Source organism: Salvia splendens, chromosome 22 (assembly GCF_004379255.2).
Source record: "Salvia splendens isolate huo1 chromosome 22, SspV2, whole genome shotgun sequence".
NCBI classification, from domain to species: Eukaryota; Viridiplantae; Streptophyta; class Magnoliopsida; order Lamiales; family Lamiaceae; genus Salvia; species Salvia splendens.
This window is the reverse complement of record NC_056053.1, coordinates 18546616-18561811: the sequence shown is the minus strand read 5'-3', so window position 1 is coordinate 18561811 and position 15196 is coordinate 18546616. Positions and strand designations below refer to the sequence as shown.

The window sequence follows — 15196 nt, the reverse complement described above, 5'->3', positions numbered from 1 at the left end:
AAAAGCAATGTGGGGAGGCGGCCACCCCTACCACCCTCACTTTATCTTTAATAAAATTAATACTATTTCCATCCTAGCTCCCTATTATATCTTGCTTTTTTTTACTAGTCTTACGTACACATTATACATATATTGAATATTTGTATGTATGTGACAAGGTTCGATCAATTAGTTCTACACCACGCTACTTTTCTATCTCGGCTTTGAAATTTTTAATTTTGGGTTATTAATTAGTTTTAAATTGTAAGCTAGCTAATTATTGTTTAATTTGGAATACTTATTGTCAAAGTAAACACAATTATAGTTAACCAACATATGATGAAACCTATGTATAGAGAATCATAAATTGAATCTTTGGTAGAATCTTATTTTCCCCCGTAAAGAGAAGCGATGGGGTTTACTCTAGCTAGTCTCTATACCCCTTGGTTTATACAAATGATTTTCATTGCTTGATGTCCCGATCCCAAGAAGTAGAACAACTTAGAATTGATTGTACTAAATTATTTTCGTAAGGATAGTATTGAAAGTTAGGGTAAGCATTTTTCTATAATGCGATAAACTTGTGCACTCCGTGCACAAGAAGGAGTAATAGTCATACTGAAAATATTACTGAAACCCCTTCTTGTCCCATATCAATAAATCGGTGATTCTGATTTCTCTATAAATGAGTGGATGACCTTCCATATTTAAGGTCTTTTGGAAGAATGAGTGACTCATTTCTAACTAATATCTAGTCCGTGATCTAAATTATTATTAACTTTTGGTATATTTGAGGGCAAATGGGCATAAAAAACCATGAAGTTTCGTCAATTTCTGGTCTATCTTGCAGCTTTCAAAAATGGTCAATTATTTCATAACTTTGATATTTTTCACAATTGTCCCATAGCAAAAAATTTCATCATGCTACGTTTCTAAATTTATCAACGTAATGCGTACATATGTAAAAATTAAAGGCATAATTGACTAAATGTATAAAATGACGTGGTTTAAATAGCCGAATGTTCTGTTCATATGATATTTTTCGTTTGTCAAAATCATACATAATTTTCTTTAGAGTATGGGACAATTAGAAAACTAACAAAGTTATGATATACTTGGTCATTTTTTAAAGTTATGGAATAAACAGGATTTGACCAAATTATATGATTTTTTTGGCCATTTGCCCTATATTTTAACCATAAACACACTAATTAATATCTAGCCTCCCGGGTTAGAAAGGTGAGCCCTTTTGAACTATAGTAAGATCACGATCGATTTGGACCATTTTTGGACATAATGTGATAATATATATAATGGTGATGCAAATATAGAGAAAATGCAAATATAGTAAATTTGTAGGTATGTGAGAGAAAAATATGGGAATCTGAGGTTGCGTTGTCCACGTGGTGGCGTGCAATTCGATGCATTACCACCTGAGGTATGTTTGGTTTGGGATCTTTTGATCTCTTCCCAACTGAAACAATCTATTGCTGCTGCTTGCTGACACAATTCCAATTTCCAATTGGCGGCTTTCTTTAACTGTTTCAACTGAAAAAGAACTTGTTCCTTTCACATATCCCTATCCAACCTACGCCCTCTAAATTAATCTTCATCTCATTATAATTAGCTATGTGTTTACCTTGTTTCTTGCGTCTGTACATGCTTTACGTATATTGTTTGGTTTAATCGCATATGAATACACGGTATCATATTTCTTGTCTGAAAAATATACTTATGCCATTACACATGTGATAGTAATACTATTAATCAGGACATGAATTATAGTAATAATATTTGTGAGAAAAGAGACTGTATATTGATTGCATGTAACCGTGAAGATTTGTTAATGTTGTACAATGAAATACTTAGAGAGGATTAATCAATGTTAATTCAACTTTTACCACGTGAAAAAAAAGAAATTCCAACGTGGCACATAGGGGGACAGAATCACTTGTTGCAGACTTGTCTCTTTACCTTTTCATCAATCAATCTTTATGTGCTTTTCCCCCTTTTTTGGGTTTGTGTGTTTCTGGAGTAGTATTCTACCAAGTTCATATTTAACATTAGCTTAATTATTTGTTATTAATCACTGGAAAGAAGCTTCTTCTCCACAAAACAAAATGTGCCACCCTTGTGCATGTAGAAATCATTGGAAATGCACTATTATATAGAGTATATGTTGGAAGTTAGAGCAACCTTGATGTAATTGATCATTTCGTTACAAAGTTGTTGAAGTTATGACAAAGATTATAATATTTATTTATCAGAAAAAAATTCATTACAATTAACAAGTAGTAGTATGCCAAAAGCTAGCTATATATAGAAATTAATATAGTGGATGATGTATTCTGAAATATATCAAATGTTTCGATCCTTTATAAGGTTCGGAATGAAATTGTGGGGACCTAGACATATTCTGTGTCAGACCATCTATCTGATTGTCGGAATTGTAGGATGGAAAATGGTAGATCGTATATTATAATGCATATTAACCAAAATTGATGCGTACTTATCTTAAGATGAATTACTATATGGAAGGATTTTGGGTGAGGGCGTGACAAATTCGTTATTTATTTACGTTGATGTCGTCTCAAAACATGGTATTTAAATGGTTCATTAATAAATTTGATCAACATTTAATGTGTATTAAACAAGATATATTGCTAGAGACTTTGGAGCGAAGATCATATACCAATCAAGCTTATTAAATTGGAATTAGCAATAAAACCCTCAAACTCATCCTCATTTTCAGACTTCAATTCCTTTTTTTTCTTGTCACGTCAGCAATTTTATTTAATCAGAATACTTGCAAGAAGGTCAGTCTTATTTTCAATCACAACTTAAATAATCAATATTAATTTTAAAATTTATATAAAAAATATATATAGATTATAATATGAATACAATTTTAAAATTACTGCAATAAATATAGCATTACTTGATTAAAATTTCTATATTAAACTGTTGTGCATTTAAATTTCTTCGATCAAATCTTGTTGGAGTTGAACGCAATTTTGTTCCTCGTGAAAGAGGAAATGGTAAAATGAGAAGAAGAATGTAGCAGTATATAGAGATAGAATAATATATTTGAATTAAATAAAAATATAATAATAAAATTGAAAAATAGAAATCGATGTGGCGGCAGGCAGCCTAGCCTAGGCTGCAACTTAAATAGGAGCGTCCGAAAAAAAAAACGCATTCAATAAGGCCTCTAAGGACTATGTTAGACTTTCTTTATAATCAACAAAAGCCTCCAATCCCATCTAAGAACTATGCTACCATTTTAAATATTTTTACTACTATAAATTTTGTGGTTTCAAAGTTAGAAATTAGGTATATATGTAACTGAGAGATCATAAATTAAATGTGATCTAAACAATACTCAGCACACACGTACGTTTCTTATCTTTGCAGATCAATTAAGCATTCGACAATTAATATCTTAACAAATATCGCGTAATTTAATTTAGTTCTTTTTAACTAGTACGGTCAATTTAATTACGAGACTGTATACCCATAATTATAATATTTTTGGAGTATTTCTTTATACAAAATTTTATTAGTAATGAGAGGTAGAATACGAATCTGATAATTGATTGAGAAAGAAAGTATTCTCATTTGGAATACCGAAAGCGCATTTTGATCTAATTATTAAATTAGTTATATTTTCTGCTTTTATATTTTATTAATATTAATGACAAATTGGGAACACTTGCACCTGCCGAAAGGAAACTACATATGCTTCGTTTTTTAGTTCTTTTTCCCCCTATTTTAGTCTCTCTTTCTGATTTGTGTGGAAGTGCAAGCGACGCCAAACTAAATCTCCACCCTAAATTAGGAATACTGTGGAAATATATTTATTTAATTTCCCATTACATTTTTTATTTTTATTTTTATTTTTTGCTAAAGCACATAGCAGAAAGAAATAAATTCGATTTTTATCGTAGTTTTCATTTTATTTTAATGTTATGATAAAGGTCGATTTTGCAAGGATACATGCATTATTAATTAGTGGTGTATTCAGGATTGATGATACAACAAATAATGCAAATAATTAGAGCGACTTGAAACTTCAAAATTAGAACGACGAGATTGGGTGTAGTTATTATTATTTTATTTTTTTTGAATGTAGGGTGTAGTTATTATTTTAAAAAATAGTGATTTTGAAGAAGTTGTATATATGTATATACATAGGGGTGCGTTAAAATGACAACACCTCTTAAAGTAACATCATACCACCATTCCTAGCCAATCATTTGTACATTTGGACGAATAATCAGCTGCCATGTGACAATCATAAAAAATGCTCAAGTGTGAATTTTCTCAGCCAGCAATATCCAATACACTATACAGTAATTTTTCTCGGCCAGCAATATCCAATACGCTAGACAGCAATCTATAGATTGTTGTCTAATGTTTATACTATTGCTGTGTAGCGTTTAGAATATTGCTGGATACGTGGTGTCACAATGTCACTTTAAGAGGTGTTATCATTTTAACATAAATCTATGGTGGCATTATATGCAAACTATCCATTTAGAGTATTTCCAAAAAAATATTAGAAAAATTGAGAATGTATATTTCTCAATTACCTCTTCAAAAAGGTAAATATAACTTTCAAAAAAAGAAAAGAAGTGCAGGCCAAGAAGATAAACTGAAAAATGAATACAATTACTATATTTACCTTTTATGTGGACCTTTTATGTGGACCTTTTATGTGGAGGAGAGGTGAATATAGTTCTTTGAAATTGAAGAATATATAATATCTTTTCAAATATTTTTTCTATTGGAGAATGAGTTTTTGTGAAAGAGTTAAATAAGGTAGTTGTTTTTCCTTCTCTCTCTATTTACCTCCTCTTTTGGAGACGCTCTTAGTGTATAACGAAGATAAAAAGTGATCCGATCCTACAACACTACTAACAGATTATAAATTTCCAGCTGAAAAGATAAAGAGACATATTCATACATCAATTTTCAAGAACTTGATTTCAACTATATCAACAGAGAAGGAGATCAACCTAGAAATTCATTCACATTTACATATTTGAAAATAAGATTCATCGCAGGTTTAAAGAATTGACTAGGATGTGATGCAGTGATATAAATTCAGTTTAACCAATTGTGAATGGGGACTATGGTTGGACAGCTTTGACATAGATACAGATATGAAGGTATTGCTCTGGGTTCATCAAGTTTTTCACCACCCACCCAAACGGGATATCCAGCCTCGGCTCGATCCCCTGAATGCGGACTAGCTTGATTTCTGCACCATCTTTAAATAAACCTGTGTGTGCACTTAATGATTCCCCATTTTTCTGGGAGCCTCTTGAGCTGCCTCCATCTGATACTTCTCCACTTTCAGATTCCGGTGCCTGTGAGTCTACATCTGCCGAGGCTTCCTCTGTAAACAGCATGGGCAATAGAGCTTTTATGGCATCATTCAAACTGAAGGCCTTCCCTGAGGAATCAAGACTCGAAATGTTAATAACACATGCAAGCCAATGTGAAAAACTTCCTCAAGAATAGTCTTATGGAGTATCATCTAAACTACACACTCAGTGATAACACTGTTCTAGCTGTATTCGTCCAAGAAACATAGAGTTTAGATATTTCTCTATGCATATCAGCAAAACATATAAATGGATACTTTTGCCCCAAGGAAGTAAAGTATAGATGCAGTGTAGATGCCAGTGACACATATAAGTTTTATACGAGTTAAGCCTATAGGTAAGTGTATCCTCAATTCCCAAATTATTCTTTAGCACAATATGTTTTTGATCTATTCCCAAGGGCCCAAGCTAATTCACTGCTGTATTTAACACACACAGTCACAAGTAGCAATGCATCATTTACAATTAAGAAAATGCTTTCAACTTTACCTTCACCGTGAATCTCAACAGGACAGTTTATGTAATAAATATTTTCCCAGCTATCAACAATAGGGGCATCTTCTAATTCATCAATATCTTCGTCGATAGTCCGCACATACAATCGGACAGGAATTTTACCTGATGAAAGTGGCCAAGTTCAATACAGACAAGAACAAAAAGTGGCCAAGTGTAGGTTCACAAACAGATAACGATAATACCAACCACCAATATAAATAACTTAACAATGAAACCGGATTGTTTGGTATGATTGCAAGATCACAAGTTATACATCTGTATTTTAGTTTTGGGATATCATCAATCAATTGCTAGAGATATTCTCCTTTTCAATTTATCACATGTTCTTCAACTCTGTACGCTGTTCAGCACATGAACGCACATGACCAAACGGACAGAAGAAAATAGTTGTAGCAATTCTTAGTTAATTGCATCCATTGATGAAAGCTAAACGGTCAAGTCACAACATTATGTTTTCCTTCTCCTTTTAGCCTAATGGTGTATTTTAACAGAAGAATAAAGTACATTGAACTTTCACTCTATGAGAAGAAAAGGCTGCATTAGCCCCACCCACTGGATAAACTACCCGTCCCCCTTTTTTGCTTCTGTTGACTTCACATAACCCATAAAGGAACCAGCAAACCATGCCAACCTTGATTGTGCCTGTATCTTTAGCTTGCCTTCCTGAATCTAACCCAGTCCAGCTGTGAATTCTTATGGCCCAACCATAAATGCTGCTTTAAAAAATAGAATTCTTTTTGGAGCTATACACTCAGTTTAAGATGAACACTTACTAAAATGCAAAATCGCGTCGTATGCAAGTAAATGATAAAGTGTTGGGTATTAAAAACATCTTTTTTAATGCCTTCGATATGTGAACACAAAATAGAACTTCCTGATTGAACTTCTGAATCTCTTGAAGCTACAAGCATCATAATTTTATGTATCTCACCTGATATGGTTGTTCCAGTAGCTTCGTTTTCAGAATTGGTTTGGCGAGAAGTGTTCAATTTGAGGGAAAAGTCATCTCCAACAATATCGAGTTTAAGTTTAGAATAAACCCGAAGGTATGCTTCAAGCTGGCCTGTCATAAAGTTAATGAAGTTTAGGATCATACATATATTTGAACTGTGATTCACAGTAGAGTTTTAGAAGAAACCAACATTCCCACAAAATAGAATCGAGGGAAAGACTTTAAACTGATAGAAACCTACTACTCAAATCACCATATATCTGAAAATGAAGAAGGGCGATACTATGCATTATAAGTACGTCATGACTCTGCCTGTGTTAAGACTGATAAAAGGGAATAACAACTCCATATTTAAGTCCAGAAACAGGTGAATGTACCACAATATCATGCTAAATGTAAGGTTCTAATTTCTAAAAGATGACAAGAAACAGGTGAATGTTTAGCAAAAATACAATGTTACAAATATTTACAATACATCAGGTTGCCCTTAACTTTTGGTGGGAAAAGCATAGTTCAAAGGAGCAACACTACCTAGGCAGCCCACATTTCCTAACACTCTGTTAAGGGTCAAATCACTAAGGACCATTAGTTAAAATCAAACATTAGTTACTAAATATACCAATAGATTGCTATATCATTATTTGTGAAGCCATAAACTTCTGCCCAACCCAAGTAAAGACGAAGAAAATGGCATTTTCCATCTCATCTAGATCCCTTGAGTTCATACAGTCATTCCTTTTCATTTAATCAGTAAAGACATCAAATACAGAACTGCTTTCTTGACTGACCTTCAATCTGATTACACTCACGTAAATTAACAGGAATAAACGGGGTTCTTTTTAGTTATGATACTTGTTAGGTTATAAATTCAATACCAACAAAAATGTAATAAGAATTTTAAAACATCAATGAGAAGAATCCAAAAATATAGGGAAACAAGTATCAATCAAGTGACTTAAGAAATAGTAGCATACCATTTAAGACAGACCGCCAAAGTTCTGTTTGATCAGACTGAGACATATTCATAATATTCTTGCAGTTCCCATTGATTATATACGCTGCCTATCGTTCACATAAGCCAATCAAGACAGATATTCAACATTCTCACTTTGAAAGTTCCACAACAAAAAAAGATACTAGTAGGTAACACATAAATATTTAATGAAGGGGAAAAAAGAAGGAAGCTCAAAACCTAGACATTTAGACAACGAGAAAGTAGTATTAGCTTAGGAGATGGGAAAGCAACCAAAGAAGTATGTCTGCCCATTCTTACACTCATGAAGTTGGACCTTAATCCTGAACCCCAAAACAACTCGTGGCTAAAAGAGGAAAGCATCAGAGACTTTTTTTATTAAGGAAAAAGAATTTTGAAAAATGATAAATTGCTATAAAGGGATAAGTTATCCCCAGAAAACTGTAAACAGCTTTATTAATAAAAATATCCAATTTTTTCTTCATGATTTCAGACCAAGAAAGGAAACCATCTATATAAGAAGATGAATTCTACAGTCAAGAATCAAGAACAAGGTTACACAAGTGTATAGGAATTTATACCTAACCTCTTTCAGGGCATTAATAAAGCTCCACTTTACACTGTCTTCTCCTTCGCAAGGGATCAACAAATTTGCTGGATAACCTCTAAAATGTATCTGCAAGAAGCTTTGATAGTATACTCAGTAAAGGTGACAAAAGCATATAAAGACAAATAGATACATATATAGTTTTAAGGTCTCATAAACCGGGTCTGGGACTCAGATTATTTCTATTGATATCAAATCCAGGGATACAAAAAATGGTTCCGAGAGTGCAATATGTTGTTTTTTTGTTCTATAAGATATAAATATTACACCAATATATAAGAGTGGATCGTGGAGAAAAGGTACAGAGACATTAGCTATATTACACAACATTTTCATTTTTCCATTTCTTTATCCAGCAAACAATATATATTTGCTTATTCTAGTTTAAAAACATGACAATATCATTCTTTCAGCATGTATATAATTACTGATATTCAAAAGATTCTATAAATGGCTACCTTTTGTGAAGAGAACTTTTGAGACTGCATGAAATTATGTTCGGAATTGAGAAATGGTACTAGATAATTTAGCAAGACACTGAGTTTATCGAATAGAACAATTAAGCAGTCCACATTATATACATTACTTTCAACAATAGAATTTTAGAACTAGGAAAGCAGCGGGCATAAACATAAGATTTTTTAAAAAATACAGCTTGTCTCAATCTACTAGTCCGACATAAAATATTATGCCATATAAGATATGACTAATTTACCGGTACAGGTTTTACAAGTCATAGTAAGAGTCCAGAGTAAGCTAAAGAGAGATCATACAGTCAAGTTCCAAGGTCTCTCTGGTTCTGAGCAGAGAAGATCAAAAAGCGTCCCAGTAGGAATATACCTGCCATTGATGCAAACATAATCAAGACAAATAAAATTACAAGAAAAATTATCAAATGACATAGTACGATCCAATGTTTTTTCTCATGTAAGTGTATTATGTAGGACGGAATTCACATTTTTACCCCACAGTGATTAAATGGGGAGTTATCAAAATAGAAAAAGAAAAGCAAAAAACTAAAGAACTACACCTAGTTAATGCAATCAACAACTGGACAATAATTTAGCCAGTTCTTTAGCATTCAGCATTGCCAACTGCTGCATCTACTAAAAAGCTCGAGACTTTTCCAAGTTCAGTAAATTCCCCTCTAACAACATGTGCATGCAATGTGTGATCAAGCATGTAATGTCTACAAAAACTATAAGCAGCAGTTTAGTATTACAAAATCTAGCATTTGCATATAATAGATCAAGTCAAACCGCCTATAACATACCATTTCAGCGGCAAGCCTTTATACTCAAACCACACAGTGTCAACACCAGGAGGTAGAGAACTGCTAAAGAATGGCTTGATCTGTGGCACTAATAGCGGCAAATAGCCCACACGAGGGGCCAATATCTATAATCCAATATAAGAAGAATGTCAAAAATCAACAATCGTCCATTCACAAATACATCACATACAGAAGCAGCAGTACCTACTAAAACACAATTAATCAAGCAGGCGAAAACCCTAGATTGGAAAAAAAACACGCGCCAACATAGAAAAACCCCAAACCCACGCCAATGATGCGTAAAAGGACAACATAAATCTCAGAGTTGTTACATAAAAGTCAAATATGATGAAAATCAACGAAGAGGATTACCAAAGCAGGGGGAGGGGGAGGAAGCGTAGTGACTTCGGATTCGTGGAGATGAATCTGAAGCGGTATCGCGCCGCCCCACACATACTGCTGCGCCTCCGTTCCTGCGCTTTTGCTGCCCGTTATCATTCCTCTGTCACCGAATGAATTGGATTCCGCAAATCGGGTGTCGCAGATCTCTTTTTCCTTTCACTATTTCTTTTCTTTTCTTTTTCTTCTTTACTTCACCGACTGAATTTGCGACAGTCCTGAAGTCGAAAGAGTGAAGAAACAGTTTTTCTCTTTTTTTTTTAATTAGATCACCATTGAATATAAATATTTCCACTCAAGCCCCTACTCCTTGGGTATTTTGCTGTTTGCACCCTTAATGCTTATGTTCACCATTTGTTTTGGCGCCAAAATCACGACTTATTATTACTCCTTCCGTGCTATAAAAATATGTGCATTTAAAATGACCCAGGAACTAATGTATAATTGATAAAGTAAGGGAAAACGAAAGAAGGTAGTTAAAATAGTGTTTAACGAGTTGTAAAGAGGACCATATGTTGTAAATAAATTGATGTATATGAGTAATGAGTTGAGGATAACTTTTCATAAATGGAACGTCCGTATTTTTATGGGACGAACATAAATGAAAAGGGCACATATCTTTATGCGACGGAAGAGGTATTATTTTATTTTTTTACTCGTCCTAGATCAACCCACAGCAACGGACAACCTTTAGTAAATACTACATCTGTCTAATTCAAGATGTCCACATTTTCCTTTTCGTTTGTCTCATTCATAGTTGTAAATAAATATCTCTCTTCTAATTAAAGTACTCTCTCTGTCCTGCAATAAGAGTCATATTTTGCCATTTTCATCTGTCCCTGTACCACCCCCACTCGATCGTCCGCTGGCCGAGTAGGCGATGTCACAATTTCGGTACTGTAAAGTATGGCAATTTAAAATTTTCATTTTCTTAACCATTCGAAACCAAATATGCATATCATTAATTAATATTTACAACTACGGCGGAAGTACCTTGGTATAAAATTTAGTGCTAAAATGTCACAACTAACAATTCAAAAGATCTATCACTAATAGAGCTCAGTGACCCACCAAGGATGCAGCGCTGAGACAGACATGAAGAAACATCAACTAGTACTCTCTAGTGCCGTCTAACCTGTAGCACACTCAACACTTTAGCCAAAAATTCTCTTCCAACAAAATCATGTACAACTTAAAATTCTAAAAAAAATTCTTATTATTGTTTTATTTACCAATTATTACCACAACTATCATATTATTAACTTATAAATTCTAACATAAATTGGCCACCATATCTCCAATACCAACACATGCCCAAAAACAACAATAAACAATATCAATCGCAGAACATATCAACAGTTATCAACATTTACATAGCATCTAGTATTCGACATGATAACCAAATACCAACATTCATCACACACTAGTACATATAGCACATATACAGTTCAATCACATTTTCACATATCCAAACATATATAGCCCCATTCAGTGCTTCGTGATAGACTAGGGTACGCGGACCAGATCAAAATCAGATGCAGACAGATAATCAAATCACCCATGAGGGTGTATTTCAGACAGATCAAATATCAAAGATCGGGTATCAGATAGATTGGATGACAGACGATCCTCGCTTCGGTTATCCAGAAGACGAGTGATAATGCAGCGTTGTTGTCCTATGGCATGCCAATTGTACCCACAGAACACACTCAAGCACGGGGCGTAAGTCCAGTCAAATATACTTTATTTCCAACAATTTCCAACATCACACATCGGTACAGAAAGATATGACATCATTACAGCTAACAGATAGATAGGCATCATCACCGATAATCGTATTTATGTACATCTCATCAGCATATATTTATATCACGTTCACTTTAACGTCCATTTCCACATTTATCTAATCTAGTTTGCAATCACAATGATATTTATTTTCTATTCAAATTCTTATAATTATTTATCACATAATCATGTACATTACTCACTTTTTACATTTTCTTACCAAATCATTCAACAATTCATCGTACTTTCATATTTAGTTCATGAGTCTTGTATCATACTATTTAATCATAATTAACCGAGTTCACAAGTCACATATTCGCATATAATCACATAAAGCACATAAGGTCATTTAATCATCACATTAAAGCACATAAGAGAAATTAGGCCTGAGTATGCTACTTGACAGGCTTATGAGCATAAGCTCTTTTATCACATTCCCGTTTTAGTCACTTCGCACCATTTTTCTCTTCCGATCCTTTTCTTCCCTTTCGGTCATCGCTGAGAAGCCTCTCGCTTTATTTACTAATCACATGCAACTCATATTAATCTCATGACCATTCATTTATTTGATAAACTCTATTATAGCTTTATTTCTCTATTTAGTCTCATTTCTTATAATCTTCGACTTTCGATTCTACCTTTCTAATTATCAATGGATAACTCTCTTTATACCTCATTATCATCCTTAAGTATGCATTTACACTTTAACCCTATTTATCTAATCCTTTCCCCTCTTTGTAGAAACTAGTACTATTCACATAGTACCATTCACAACTTATTTCCACCAATGTTATAAATTCAGTAAAATACCAAATGACTATAATAAATTCTAAGATTAATTATACACATTCTATATACCATAATTTACAACATATATCAATTTCATACCTTTTCGTACCATTTAATTATCCAAATATATTTGTTAAACTCTCTGTTACTATTCACAGAAAGTATGTACATGTAATTAATATTTTATCAATACCAATCTTATTTAGTAAATTCTCAATAATTCACATTAACATCCATATTCATTCCAAATCATATTTCCATGATCAAGTCATCTCAATCAACTCACTAACAACAACAATTCAATTTCCCCTTAATCTTGATCATTTTATCCAGTATTAGATTATGCTTCAATCATTAAATTTTGTCTCATTTCCATGCTAAATCCACTCATATACTCACATTTATTCATTAGTCATCACAATATTCAATCCTTAAGCTTCAATATTCCAATTGCTTTTCTAAAATATACCAAAAGATATAAATTCTAATAAATTCACTTCACTACATCTTCCCTAGTATCCATTTCTAACATAAATTTTACCATTTGACAGCACCAATATAAGGATCTATAAGCTAGGGTTTCTATCCCGTAAGGAACTTCAAGCATAGATTCTAATTAAACCATTCTAAGGGCAAAAATTGACATTTACGTCCCCCCTATAGATCATCAAATTTGAAAAATAAATCACTTCCTAATTCTTCTCAAAATGAACGAAATGCGGCAGCCTAAAAACTCAATATTCATCCATTTATATGCTAAAAATAGGATAGGAAGATGAGGAGCTACCTTGAAAACCTCCAAATTTCTCGTTTACTTCAACAATTTGACAAAAATGAGTGAGAATGGAAGAAAAGAGCTTGGGCTTCCTCCTATGGTGGAGCACGGTTTTTTTTTTTCTTTGAGAAAGAAGGTGAATAGTAGCTTGGGATGATATTTATTGCAACTTTCATGGTACAATTACGATATTTTAATTTGTTTCTCAATCTTACTCAAATTACAATTACAATACGTAATTATAATGGTACAATACCTCTAATTAACTTTCAATAATAATTCTTAATTAATTTGGCCTTTTCGCCCTCGAAACAATCGCCGAAAGCCCTGATTTATTGATTTTCTAATCGGAATAGCAATTTCCACATAGACCCCCTTTTTCTTTTTTTCTTTTTTAGGTATTGCAGTCCCACAATAATAGTCATATTTTACTTTTATTATAAATGGTACGTAGACCCCCACATTCCACAAACTTGGGGGATTGCTATGATTATGTATTGTACCCCTACTACAATATTCTTTATTCTATGTTCATGATAAAGCTAATTTCATGCATCGGTCTAGGGGTTTTATTTCGTGAAATTACTGGGTCTAACGCATGTTTTAAGCCAGGTGTGTGAAGGTTTTCGCTAGATCCATGAAAAGAAGAGGACGCTTGCATAGTCCTAGGAAACTGGCGAAAGAGCGGACATTATGAAAGAAGTTGCTTGACGGAGGAAGCCTCGGAGTTGAAGGGTAGAATAGGGATTTCTACGAAGACTCTAGAAGGCTACGTCCGCATCTATAAAAGGAAGAAGCATGCAAGCTGGAGGGATCTTCTCGGTGGAGGCCTCACGAACAGCCTGTTGCTTAGTTCACTTTTCACATACTTGGTTCTAATTCGCGGAGGATCTCGGGTTCGCGCTGGGGTTCACATTTAGCTTTCCGATAGTGTTTGTGGGTTGTAACACCGTCCTTCTTTGGGGCGAAGAAACAATTTATTTCTGTTTTTTTTTTCGTTTCTGCTGAATTCGCCGAGCTTCGCTGTTCGAAGCTCGGTCCTCTTTTGTTTCTGGATATTTCTCTACTTTCATGCAAGTATCGTTTTCGCTTACGTCGATCGTGATGATTTCTGTCGATTGATTGTGTTTACTTGAATTCTGGAGTTGGATTGTTGGAGTTGGTTGTTTTCGTGGTTATTTTCTGGATTATTGCAGGTTAATGGTGAGATCTGGAAGAATGGAGTTTGTTTGTGGATGAATCGGGGTTTTGTTTTGCTGATGTTGTGGAGTTGTTTGTGATTGTTGGAATTTGGAGTTGATCGGAGCAGATCTGTGAGAATCGGAGTTATGGAGTTGATTTTGTTGGTTGTTGAGTTCGGATGGCTTGGATCCGGAGTGGATTAAGCGTCTGAAGTGATTCTGAGCAGGAGTGTTTTAATTTTATGCCTAGCTTACGTGTTTTCATTTCATTTCGCCTAGTTTATGTAGATCTGATGTATTTCCGATTCATAGCAAGTTTCCGGCGTCCAAATCTTTATATTATGTTTGAATCTAGGAGTGTGCTCTGTTTTCTTCATCTGCGAGTTTAGTTTAGTTGCAAAGTTGCATGTCGTAGTTAGTTGGAGCAAAGGTTGGTTATCTGCAGCTTTTTACTGTACTTGCTATTTCTGGAAATATGGTCCCCACTGTTAGTTGCTTACTGTTTAGCTAGATTAGGTAGTCGTTTACTTAGTCTAGGGAGTAATTGTGTCTTTCGGTATTGATGTCTGATTCCAGT

At 33.9% G+C, this 15196-nt stretch overlaps 1 protein-coding gene across 1 annotated transcript; it reads right to left on the bottom strand.

Moving 5' to 3' along the window:
- Positions 1 to 4896: 4896 nt before the first annotated feature.
- On the bottom strand, positions 4897 to 13549 carry LOC121785920 (autophagy protein 5-like). The gene is made up of 10 exons (XM_042184404.1): positions 13451 to 13549; positions 11161 to 11224; positions 10063 to 10307; positions 9691 to 9815; positions 9191 to 9257; positions 8397 to 8486; positions 7812 to 7899; positions 6817 to 6948; positions 5859 to 5987; positions 4897 to 5437 (listed from the first exon to the last, which is right to left on the bottom strand). Exons 3-10 carry the CDS (start codon positions 10186 to 10188, stop codon positions 5112 to 5114), a joined length of 1083 nt encoding a protein of 360 aa, XP_042040338.1. The 5' UTR covers positions 10189 to 10307; positions 11161 to 11224; positions 13451 to 13549; the 3' UTR covers positions 4897 to 5111.
- Between the last annotated feature and the right edge of the window lie 1647 nt (positions 13550 to 15196).